Here is a 12,627-nt window from a genome sequence, read left to right as displayed (position 1 = left end):
CACTGTTTGGTAACCATTTCTGGGTATAGAGCATAGCCTGGATCATAAAATTCAACTTTGAATTATTCTTAAATAAACAAAGCTTGTCTGTACACTTTGCTGGTATATGTGTCTTCACAGTCTGTAGTAATATGCATCTTTATAAAGATGAAGCATTAATTTATGGTATAAATTCCTGGTTATCATGCTGGTCGTGCCTGTTTTACTAGTTGATAATCTTTCTCAAAAGACATGTAGGCTGGGGAGTTGTTCTGTAGTTTTCTCTGTGGTTTTTCTTTTGTCTTAACCACCTTCAGTCTAAGACATTGTTATCTCATGATTATTGCCCACTGAGCATTTGACAGTATTTTAAATGGTCATCTAATTAAAGTATATTAATTATGCATCAGGCCAGGCATTCTGGATGGGAGTCACTGATGTGTGATGTGTGTAGCACTGTACAGTTTTTTTGCCAGTGTAGTACCCATGTTCTTGCATTAGCCTTTGACCAGACAAATATAATGCCTTGGGACAGAAGGCTCCTGTTTTCTGTGGCTGTACAGGCTGTAGGCTGACAGCCTTATTTTTTCCTTCATTGTTCTGGGATAACTGCACCTATTTTGATTCTTGGCTCAGAAGTGGCTGCTTGGAAAGTTTAGGATGCCCCACCATCTCACAGGACGTGCTGGGCAACATGTCCCTGGTAGTGATTGTAAATAAACATACATGAAGGTACTGGAAAGGGCTGGTTCTGCAGCTTCCCCAGGTCCCTCCAGCACAGCTTACTGGCTTAACCTCACTGACCCAGCCATCCTCTGAGAATTAACCCAAAAGGAAACAAAGCTGCAGCCTGGCATTTTTATCTCCTTGTAGATATCTCTGGAAAGCTTTCTTCTGCAGGACTTCTGTGCATTAGCAGGCTTTGCAGGATGTTCTGTGGTGGCTGGAAGTGGGATCTGCAGCATTTCTGTCCCCCTCAATGTTCTCTGTGTAACTGGAGGCAATAAGATGCCTTTGCTTTTTTTGTAACAGTGCTTTGTCCTAAAAACGTCAGGATGCTCTTTCCTTCCAAAAACAACTCTGCATGCTCTTGTCAGTGCTTTACACCTCGGTGTTCTGTGTGTTGAGAATGGGCATCCCTTCAAGAAGTGATAAGTGCTAACAGTAGAAACTGCAATTTCCTTGTGTTGACAATGATGGGTGTTGGGGCAGTCAGCATCGAGGTAAGCTGCACTGGTCATAATTGCCCGAGGAGGCAGAAGGATCTGTGCAGGGAATGCCAGCTGGGGAGTGCAGGCTGGAGAAGTGCCTCACCCTGTGATGTCATGGCAGCAGATGGTGCAAATAGCTGGAAGTCTGGACCTGCTTGTGGGGCTGGAGTCACCTATCATGGGGCTCCTGCCATTCACTGGTGAAAAAATACAGTCCATTGGAAGGCTTCAGATTGTTGGTATGCCTGCTAACTAAGTTACAGAGGGTGCAGGCAGTCCAGGCAAGACAAAATATCACCTTTCGATTACACAGGTATCTCCTTGTTCCTTCAGGTTTTGGCAAATAAGCCCTAGGCTGCTGCCAGCAGGTGTCTCCCTGGGAGCTTGGTTTAATCTTGGTTGCTGTTTTCCTGTAGTGCCAACCCTGGGAAATACAGAGAACTCAATTTCAGGTGTGGCTAAGCTTCAAGCAACCTCTAAGAACAGCTAAATTAAATTAATTTTCCTAATATGTTGATTCTAATACGTATTATTTCTACTTTTCCCAAGCTGTTTGCAAATGTGCTTTTTTGAATATACATAGAGCAGTTTTGAAGATAATATTGGGAAAATAAGAAAACATTTGGGGCACTACTTGCATCTTTATTAGAAGGAAGAGAAAGGGATCAGTACAAAAAACTGTTCAGGAATGGAGCTTAATCTAGACTCTGGCAATGCCTGGGAGTCTTCACGCCCTTGAGAATGTCCCTCAGCTCTGTTTCAGTTTACTCACACATTAAAATAACAGCAAATACTTCTTGCTCTTGTTGAAAGGCTCTGCCTTTAAGTTACATTTATATAATTTTTAAAGCAAATAATGTGCAAAGCTGATCACAGACCTGGCAAGGGAGGCTGTTGCCTGGGGTGCTGGATGTAGTGTGAATGACCAGCAGCTGGGTGATGCTGATGCCTGCTTTGCTGCCTGAATCCTGATGTTTGCTTGCTGCAAACAACAGGGAGTCCAGGGTGTTGCCATAAATTTTCCAGCAAATGCAGAGATGGAGATGAGAGCAAGGAGGGGAAAGTTTCATTGATTGCTCTTTAATCTGACACATCCCTGCTATGGAAGTGGCGCCTGAGGGAGTTCCTGTGCCTCTGCAGAATGGAATTTTTCTGTCTTGTGAATGAAGGCAGAAGAATTCACTTTCTTTTATATAATTATTTGCATAAATAATTAAACTTCAGTAAGGCTGAGGCAAAATCTTAACATTGCCACTGCAGTGCAGCATGGAGGATTAATATTAAAGTAGGAAATAGTGTGCTTTATCTGCAGTTCAGGTATGACAGGATGCTGCAACAAGGCTCATGCCCATAGTTCTGTCAAAAGATGTTTTCTGACTCTAAAATATCTTCCTGAGCCATCCTGCATCAACAGCCTTTCTCACTGATTGGTATCTCTAGGGCTCAGGGACCCACTTTGTTCCTTTTATCTCTGAGGATTATGCTAATGAGAGCACAGTGATGAGGAAGTCAGAAGGCAGTGCAATTTAAAGGGTATTTTCAAGGGTCCAGAACAAAACTGGGGCAGCACCCCTAAGCACAGTCAGCAGGGAAAGCCATGGCAGTGAAACACAGAAGCAGCACCCTGGTGTGGAGTCTGTTACAGGCGCTAAAATATCTGGGGTGTTTGTGAAGGCTGGGGAGATGTGTGGACAGCCTGGCAGTGAATGGAGGGTGGGTGTCCCACAAGACATAATGGCCAACCTCTGGGAAACCACAGGGGTAAGTGCAGGGCAGGGAAAAGCTGCTTCTGCTCTTTCAATTGAAACTTTATGTAAATGTGTGGGCTTTCCGGCAGGGTGTGTTTTTCCAAGGTATGCACTGTGGATTTCCTGGTGCTCTTGAGGTCTGGGAGAAGGCTGTGTGGCTGGCTGGAAAAAGCACTGTGGGAATATTGTATTTCCAAGGATTACTTTGAGGAAAGTAAATCCTTATCTCTGTCTCTTCTCCACTTTGTTTTTGCCTTATGTACGTGTATGTGTCTGTCTCTGTTATTTAATGTTTTAAAAATCATTATGGGGGTAAAGGCTGTGTCTGCAGCTCCTTGCACATCAGTGTTTGATTCTTGTTTAGGTGTCTGTATGAACTGTAGTAAAGGAATTGGTGAAACTTATAAATCCTAGCTCTTAATGAATTTATTTCAGTTTATGATGCTTTTCTGAATTAATTTGGTTGTTTGAGCTGGTGCTCTTTCACTCAGTATCATAGTTATCTTGTCTGCTATTGATATTTAATTTAATAAAGCTTGTAGGAATATAACATTTGTACCACCTCTTTTCTAAATGTACTTAAAGCTGATGGAAACTTTCATATGACTGAAAACTGGCTAAGTGACAATTTCACTAACTCTTAAAACCTCCCATTTCCAGGTGTGTTAGTTTCATGAAGAGAAGTTTCTTAAAACTTTAGTTTGCTGTGTTCTTAGTTGTGCTAATGCTCATAGATGCTGTTAGAGGGGACATGCTGTGACTTGATGATGTGATGGTATTAATACTGTCAACATAATGGTTGAAAAAGTTCTGTGTTGAAGTAAACAGCCTCATTAAATCCTTTTTGTCTCTTGTTTTCAATTCTTTAAAACTCCTGTTCTCAATGATGCCTGCAGCCATCCGTCACGGCTATATCTTAAATTGGAGTCATCTGATTCCAGGATTGAAAATTCTAATGTCCCTCAGAAAAGTAACTTAAGTCATAGATTGCATGATTTCAGATCAGTCTTCTGCAGGATGATTTTGTCTGACTTACCAGGCCAGTCCCTGAGAGCAGATTTTGAATGTTGCCTGGGCTATTGCTTATTCTTGCAGATTGAAGTTGGAATTTACTTTCTATATGCTTATTGTGGCTGCCTAGTCTGATGTTGGTTGTGGTCAGGTTAAAGTGTACAATTTCCTCATACCAGTTTGGTAAAGTTAATTTTATCCTACTGGTATGGGTTTAATAAATATAGCGTTCCTCACAAACAGGAATATGCTTTTCTAATGATTCCTATGCCTAAATGTTCTTCTATGCCTGAATGTTCTTCTGCTTACAGAAGGATGGCAGGCATGAATACTCTGAAATTGCTGTAGGTGGCTGCTTGGGTCTAAGCAGTATGTGTATTAGAACAACAGCCTATGTAAATACAATGTATTTGGAGCAGAAGACAATTCCAAGTGCTATTTCTTTGAGGATTTTTCTTTTCCTTTGTGAATGGAAAGTTGAAGACCTATTAGGTTCATTAGCTAGTGATTAGAATGGGGCAGCGGCCACGATGATGGCTTTCCTTGCTAAGGAGGGAAAACTGAAGCATTTGGGATTAAAGGAAACCATGTGGTGTTTAAGAATTATTAAAGGTAAAAACATTTTGCACCTACCTGGCCTGACATTCTTGGCCTGGATCTCTAAGCACTGCCTTACCTGTGGCTGATGGCAACCATGTTGTTTATTGTATTTATTATGGCCACAAATACATCAACTAGATTTGCATTGTTGAAACCTTATTCAGAAAAACTTCCACCCATAATGATGCAGATTGTAGTTTAAATAGGGTGATATATGTGAGATAAGAGAAAAAAAGCCAAGGTTTTGCTGATATGCCAGCATGTCCTTGTCATTGTTCAGCCCTTGGAGCAGTGCATGCTGAAGGCAGGTTCTTGGGACTCTACTTCAAAGCCAGTTGTGAAGGATGATGAGGTGGCTCAGCACATAGTGCCAGAAGGCAGCAGCAGGGGTGGGCTGGGACTGGAGCTGGTGACTGGGTTGACCTGGGATAACTGGATGTGATGGGAGAGAGAGGGGCAGGTGGCATTGGCAGGACTGACCAGGGTCACTGAGGACAAGTAGGTGGCTTTTTAGGTGCAAAACACTGCCTGGTGTGGAGGGTGGGAAGGAAGAGCTGTGTCTGGGGCCAGGGAGAGCAGCTGGGACGCTGGGAGATGGCCAAGCAGGAAACCTTAATGATGTACTGTGCCCATGGACTTCTGCTTGTAGCTGTGACTCCTTTGTTTTTAAAAGCTTAATCCTGCTGAGGAGCATATACATGTCCTTTATCTTTAGTGGATTTATAAACTCATTTTCCTGGAGAAACCTCTACAACACCTGTGTTGGAGTTGGACAGGCTTGCAGCTAAGCCATGCATGGGTTTCATGTGGGCTAATGGGAAGAGGCTTCTAACCTCAGCTGAAGCTGTCTCGCTTGGACGCCCAACAGAGGGTGGCAACAGAAGGCACAGCTGGAGATGGGGGTACCAGATGCTGCCTTGGGGGGAGGGCATGACCTGAGATGTCAAAGGGACGTCTGTCTCAAAAATATGGTCCAGTGCTCATGGACGTGTGCCTGGCGGAAAGGAGTAAAGAGGAACACACCCTGTTTCCTTTGGCATCACTACTTTTGCTTGTGTGTGTTCTTGGCTTGTACAGGGCTCTCAGACCTTCAGAGGGCTGGACTTTGTCCACCTAGTAGGGGTTGAGTATGGAATTTGGAAGTGCTGTAATGTTTGTCAGCTTTAGCAGCTACCTGTCTGCTCCTGGTGGAGCATGCCATAGGAATGGTGGGGGGCAGGTTCCTCTGGTGTCATCCACATCCATCTGCACCCAAAAGAGAGATTCTTCTGAGAGTATTGCAGGTGATTCGTGCAAGAGGTACCCATCCTGCCTGTTTCAGCTGCTCTGATGCTTGGAAATGGAACAGATATGAGTGGGCACTGTGGGCCCAGGACAAGTTTAGTCCTTTACAGAGTCAAATGTGAAGACCATAGTGGGTCATCTTTGTTAGGAACAGATCTGATGGAAAGCTCTCTGTCCAGTCTGTCATCACTACAGAGTAACTTCTTCTCTAAAGTTTACAAACAAATAACCAAAATATTTGAATTTGACATCCTAAAGTTTTTTAAAGCCAGAAAGTATGTTTTTTCATTGGAAAGGACATTTGAGACTCTGCTTTAAATGTCCCAGGATGGTGGTGCAGGCAAGGGAAGTGCTGGCCTTTGTTTACCATGGTTCCTGAATAGCTGCTGCAGTCTCTTCTCCCCACTTTCCACCTTGCCCAGACCTGAAGGGGTTACGTTTTAAAATGAATAATGACTAAATTTATTCGTCATGGACAAATGATGACAGCTGTTGAGATGCTCCTGTTAGCGCTTCCCAGGGGATAAAGCCAGGCTGGTTCCTAGTGCAAGCCAGCCGAGCCAGGCAGACTCAGCTCATCTTCATCCCGGATTATTTGTCCTGGGTTCCCCTCGCTAGTAGGGAATTTCCTCCCTAGAAGTGAACCGAAGTTTCCTGGGCTGAAATGGGTGTTGATAATAAGAACTGTGCAGATCTGCAGCCGTAGAGAGAGAGAGGACAGAGGCCATGGCTGTTTAAATCCACGTGTGAAGACAGCATGCTTAATGAATCCGAGGGGCAGTGATTGATTATGTTCTGGACTGAAAGCCGCGGCACTCCGTGAAGCACTCTTACATCTGGGCACGCTATGGAAAATATGAAGGAATGTTGAGGAAGCTTATTTGCAGAAGGATATGTACTTGTAAGCAATTTTCTCTTCTTCTTAAATAATGTAAAGGAATTGAAAAACGTAAAGCAGATTGTCTTCTCTCTGTCTCTGAGACAGCAGAGTGGCGAGCAGACAAAGGCCTCTTTTATAAGGGCATGTCTTTGACAGAGAGTACTGTAAGGTCCTTATAAATGAGCACTGGGGGTGTCTTGTGATGGGAGAATGTCAATGGTTATTTAATGTTAGAGTGGGGCACTGATTCCACTTCAGTGCACCTCAGCTGGTGGCCTGAGAGTTACACCCATGCTGAATTTGCCATTTGCAGATATGCTGAAAAATATGATCCTGGTTCAAATGATTATTATGAGCAGGAATCAATGGGAGGCAAAGAAAAAAAGGGTTTCGTAACAATAATATATAGTAGCTTGGTTTTCTGTTCTTTTCTGTACTCCTGTGTCCAGGTTCCTTTCTGTTCTTTGTTTCTCTTTCTGTTCTGCACACGTGCTGCTGGCAGACTTGATGTGCAGTTCTGAATGTGGTGCTGTCATTCTGCGCTGCTCAGATGAGAAAATGCTGATGGGTTATTGAAGGGGTATTCTGGTTTGATAAATATGTAGTGCTTAGTTTCCAGACTTAATGAACAGGAAGATATGATTGTAATCCAGTCATCCCCAGAACTGTGGGAGGGCTGATTTGATTTTTGGAGTGTTGTTTTTTTTGCTAATGCTCAGAAAAGTCTGTTTAAGAAAGAAATTATAGTTTATTTAGTTGCTAAAATGCTACAGGAGTGCAATGCTTTTAATACCTGGATTTTTTACTTTTGATTTATTATATGAAATAGCAAACCACACCCTCTGCTCCCTTCAGAGGGCTGAGGCTTTGAAAATGCATATAGAAGAGGAAGTGAGTTAACTAAGGCTGCATCTAGGTAGCCTGAAATGCAGCTGATGGAGAATTTTATTACCTGATGAAAGAGGCTATGAACTAGTAAAAGTACCTTTTGTTTCAAATATGACTGACTGTCTCCTAGCTGTTAGTACACATATGCAAATAATAGTTTGCTAAATGTTTATATAGGAGCTTTTGAAATAAGTGCAACTGGAAGAAGTTTTGCTTAGAAATTTTTGGATTGAATGGCTGTCCAAGTCTTTCTGAATCACTTAAACCTTGTACTAGAGGCTTCAGAGATTAAACATTTTAAAGCCTATTTTGATCTGCCCTGACCTTGGTGCAACTCACACCAAGTAGTGTTTTTGAAATAATTCCTGTTTGAACTAGACTGTGTCTTCTGGGGGGAAAAATTTTCAATTTTGCTTTTTAAAGAACTGCTTGTGGTAGAATTCACTGGGTGATGCACCTCCTAACCTCACAGAGGGTCAGCCCTGTGATTATTGCAAAAAATGGAGGGAGGAGCAGGAGAGAAGAGTGGGAAAAAAAGGCAACTCAGAATTAAATTTGTTTTTAACCTCTAGCCAGTTGTCTTGCTGTATATTTTTCTATTAGGTGAGAAACAATATTAATAAATCACATTGGAAAACTGTGTTAATAAATCTTCAGTAGCTGTGTTAACACAGAATATAATCAAGCAACTTATTAGGAATCTGGCTAGACTAAACAATTTCTTGCAGAGAATTTTCATTTAATTGAATTAAAAGCATATTTTCTAATCCTTTAATCGTTCTCGTGATTGTTCCCTGAGCTCTTTTCAAATTAGTTTTGAATTACATATGTCAGAACAAGACCAGTGTCAACAGGGAGATAACACGGTCTCCATGGCTGCCTTCAGGCACCGTGTTAAAGAGACAGCCCACATCCTAATTATGCTTTATATTCTCTTTAGCTGTGTGACCTGAAATTTATCAAAGTTAAACTTCTTCTGTTCACTTCTGTCTTGTTCACTTTTTTCCTGAACAACAGTACAAGTACCAGTTAGTATTTTACCCCTTTCCTTTAGAGTTGCTTTTTTTCTCTAGCCCTTCCCATATTTCAAGACATCTTAAGCATCAAAATGAAGAGGCGAGATGTCCTTGTTCACCTTTTTTCACTTTTTGGATGCTTTTGTGTACCTGCCATGTCAGTATTGCGTTGTGATTGGAGAATGGCATCATGTGCACTGCTGCATATAAAAAATGAGGTGTGTAGGTTTTTAGATGATCTGTGATAATTCTCCTGTGTCCAGGTGCTAATGAGCCAGTGCCACTTAGGGCAGAGAAAACTGAAGGTGATTGAGCTGAGAACAAAACGGGCTTTTCTTCCTGTTCTTTTGCCTCCCCTAGAATATGCCTATACTGTTACCAAGTTATTTTTTTTACTTTCAGAAAGCTCAGCCTGTATTAAATTTCACTCATTAGTGTCTCACTAGGAGCTTGTATTTGTTACTAGATGTTCCCAGATGTTTTGCTGAGCAGGGATGGATTAAAGCACCTGCTTGACTTTTTGCCAAGTGAAAATTGTGAAGGAAATGTTCCTAATCTGGTGAGAGTGAGTGTGTACTTTGGGCTGCTGGAGAGGGATGGGCATGAAGCTGGTCTCAAATCTTGGAAAAGTGTTCCTGTGGAGAAGCTGAGTGATGGGGGCTGAGCTGGCTTTCTGGCCTCAATAATTACGTGTTCCATCTATATCAGCTGCCCAACTGCTTTGTCACCTTTCAACCTAAGGCTGTTTTTTTCAAGTGAATTAGCTAATCTGTGTAAAACTGCAATATAAGCAGTCCTTTGGAATTGAGGTAACCTTGACTGAGAATCAAAGTGGCTGTAATTAATTTTTGATTAATTTATGTTCTTGTTTGGTGGTAGAGGCTGAAGTTGGATGTACATGGAAGGTTCTATAAGGTTTCATGCACCTTATATTTATGTTTTTATGAATTTGAGGAAACTTTTTGTATTTTCTTGTAAGGAATCTCTGGTGTTAATTTAAAGAAGTAAAGGAGATTTGTAGCTCCAGATGGGTCTGTGATTAATGGTCTGTGGTCCATCAACAGCATGGGCATTGCCAAGTGAACTTCCCTGGGTGACACTGTTTATCCTTGGTCTGGTGCAGGCAGTTGCTGCTGGATCTTGGATTTGCTTGTGGTCTTAGTTTCACTACAGTCCATGTCAAAAGAGCTCTTGGAGGCATAAACGTGAGAGATGCAGACTGTCAACACCCCAAGAATTATCTGGGGCTTGCATGTTTCTCCTGTAGATTGGAAATTCATTCTTTTAATCTGAATGCATTCATTGAAAGGGTTTATAATGTAGTGGCTGCAATAGCAAAGGATTGGGTTCAGTGAGCTGGTGGTATTCCATGACTAACTGGATTTTAGCATGAGGACACTGCTGAGATGGGAGCTGGCAGAGTAGGCTGGAAAATGTGGCATATTTCCCATAACACGAGCATGTTCCTTGGGACACCCCCTTGCTTCATTGGTCTTACAGCTGCGTGTGTTTTTTTTGGCAGATAAAATTTTTGATGATGAAGACTCCGTGGATGGAAACAGACCTTCCTCAGCAAGCTCCTCTACATCTTCAAAGGCCCCTGCAAACTCACGCAGAGTTGGGATGGGCACTACCCGCAGACTTGGCTCTGCATCTCTGGGCTCCAAGTCTTCAAGTAAGCCAATAGCCTGTATAAATTGATGTATCTGTGAAGTATTACAGTGTTCATATTGAGCTTCTCGCAAGCACTTCCAGACTGGCCCCAAGAATCCAGTAACAAATTTTTTCCTATGCAGTCATTATGTCTGTGTTCTCTGCATGCCATAACCAGAGTCTGCTAGGATGAATCTCAAAGCAATCCCCACATCCCCATAATTTATTTTGCATTTTGTGAGAGGTTGCACCTGTGTGGTTGTGCACTGAGGGCTATGAGTAAATCATGTTGGTGCTCCAGTGTGTAGATTTTTGCCTTTTTAGTTCCATCTCTATCTGAACTGAGGCTGCTTATAGCTACATAAGCTGTATAGCCACCCTTCAGCCCTTGCAGTCTAAACCTGACACACTGGCTTAAGACCTTTGGGCATTGCTGGTAATGAAGGTGCAGAAAGATTTCTGATCAGTCATTCTGATTATTCTACATTCTGCAATTATTCTACATGTAGCTCTAATTCTGTATGTGTCCTAGGGAAAGGGAGAAAGTTCCCTGTATCAGGCAGTTTCTAATCTGATTAGTATTCCAGAGACTATTTATCTTCCTTATCGTTCGTCTGTTTGTGCACCTGTCAGATCTTCACCTTCATCTATTATAGATGGGATTAAATCCTTTAAAATAAAGTCTCCCATATAATTAAAGTAAGTATTCCCTTTCATCTTTCAGACTGTGTCCCCTAACTGTTGAGTGACTACTGTAATGACTTCCCTAATGTGCCCTGTGTGCCTGTGAGTTGAAGGATGCCATGAATGTCTCACCAGTGCTTGGCACTGAGTTTCCCTGCCTCTGCTTTCGTTACATCTGCAGCATTCCCAGGCTGCATGGGTAGTGAACTTTCTCCTGATTAAGTGCCTTGATAGCTGGTGGTTTCTTATTGATAACAAGATTGAAAGACTTTTTCATTTGTGTGTCAGCAGCCAAAGAGGGAGCAGGTGCTGTGGATGAAGAAGACTTCATTAAGGCATTTGAAGATGTCCCAACAGTTCAGGTAAGTAGAGTTACCTGTTAAACCATGCTGTACTAAAAAGCAGAAGGTGGCTATAGGATCTCATGCTAATCACTGGCAAGTTGTGCTTCATTGTGATGTTGGCAAATCTTTAAGGGGGAAGCAGATTAGAAGTTGAAGGGAGGCAAGTTTTAAATGGTGAGGTGTGCTAGTAGTTTATATGAAACCCTTTGGGAACTGAAAGCAGCAAAGGTGACTTGTGTCTCAGGGATCACTGCTGTTGTGAGTGTGACAACTGGACCATACATGTTTGCTGATTTAGCTGGATAGCTGAGATGCATCATGTATCCCCTCTCCTTTGCTGGAGCTTTGTATTTGGGACAGCTGAACAGCACATCTATCCTCTCATGGTCTTCTGTAGGTTTTGATTAATATAGGCACTAGTAGCTACAGGAATGCTGCTTAAAATTGTGAAACTATAGTAAAATAATGCAATATGATCCTTCAGTCATCTTGTGATAATTTCTAAATTTTTGGTTGCAGGCAGTGGGTGTAAATTCTGTGCATTATGCAAAGCCAGTTGTGTCCAAGACTAGCACATGATGCTTAAGCATGGAGGTGCAAAGGACAAAAGGATGTAGTTGGGAAGTGATCTGATTTTATGGAGTAAATCCTGCATTACAGTGCTACTCTGTATTTCAATTTGTAGATTTATTCCAGCCGGGATCTTGAGGAATCCATAAACAAGATCAGAGAGATACTATCAGATGATAAACACGACTGGGAACAGAGAGTTTCTGCGGTAAGTAGTGAATTTAGGTAGGATCTCTGTTGATACAAGCTTTTTCTACACTAAGCTTAATCCCACTGAGGGTACTGGGAGAACCTCAGACTAAGGCTGGAATGTAGTTTTAGTGGTGAGCACCTGTTATGTTATGTTCCCCCAAATTTGAGGGAAACGTTTCCTTGTGAGACTGACTTTAAGCCACATTTGTGAAGGAAATTGCTATTTGATATACAAGATTCTGTTGAGACAGCATCAGGTTGAATTGGAAGTTGTGCAGCAAATCCAGTTGCAAAGCTAGAAATTTGCTAGCAGGTGCTAAAATCAAAATGTCAAGTTTTATTCAGAATATCTTAAAACTTACCTGATAAGGCAGAAAATTACTTTGCTTACAGAATATTTATTTATACTTCTACGAAAGGGAGGTATAAAATAATTGAGCAAGAATTTATACACTTAAGTTTTGAATAAATAAATATGCCTCTGGGAAGTGTGGAAGTGGAAAATTGCATGTTGTATGCATGTCAAGACCAAATACTGTTTACTGAGGTGAGCTGTGTTTTCATGAT

At 41.9% G+C, this 12,627-nt stretch overlaps 1 protein-coding gene across 1 annotated transcript in view; it reads left to right on the top strand.

Annotated features, from left to right (window-relative positions):
• The window catches only part of CLASP1 (cytoplasmic linker associated protein 1), a 170,058-nt gene that overhangs the window by 69,914 nt on the left and 87,517 nt on the right, over positions 1 to 12,627 (top strand). Inside the window, exons 9-11 of the mRNA XM_053948460.1 lie at positions 10,140 to 10,292; positions 11,243 to 11,316; positions 11,984 to 12,076. Coding sequence (XP_053804435.1) covers positions 10,140 to 10,292; positions 11,243 to 11,316; positions 11,984 to 12,076 — 320 coding nt within the window. The remainder of the gene's footprint in view (positions 1 to 10,139; positions 10,293 to 11,242; positions 11,317 to 11,983; positions 12,077 to 12,627) is intronic.

This window comes from Vidua chalybeata, chromosome 7 (genome assembly GCF_026979565.1).
Source record: "Vidua chalybeata isolate OUT-0048 chromosome 7, bVidCha1 merged haplotype, whole genome shotgun sequence".
NCBI classification, from domain to species: Eukaryota; Metazoa; Chordata; class Aves; order Passeriformes; family Viduidae; genus Vidua; species Vidua chalybeata.
This window is presented reverse-complemented; position numbering and strand designations above follow the sequence as displayed.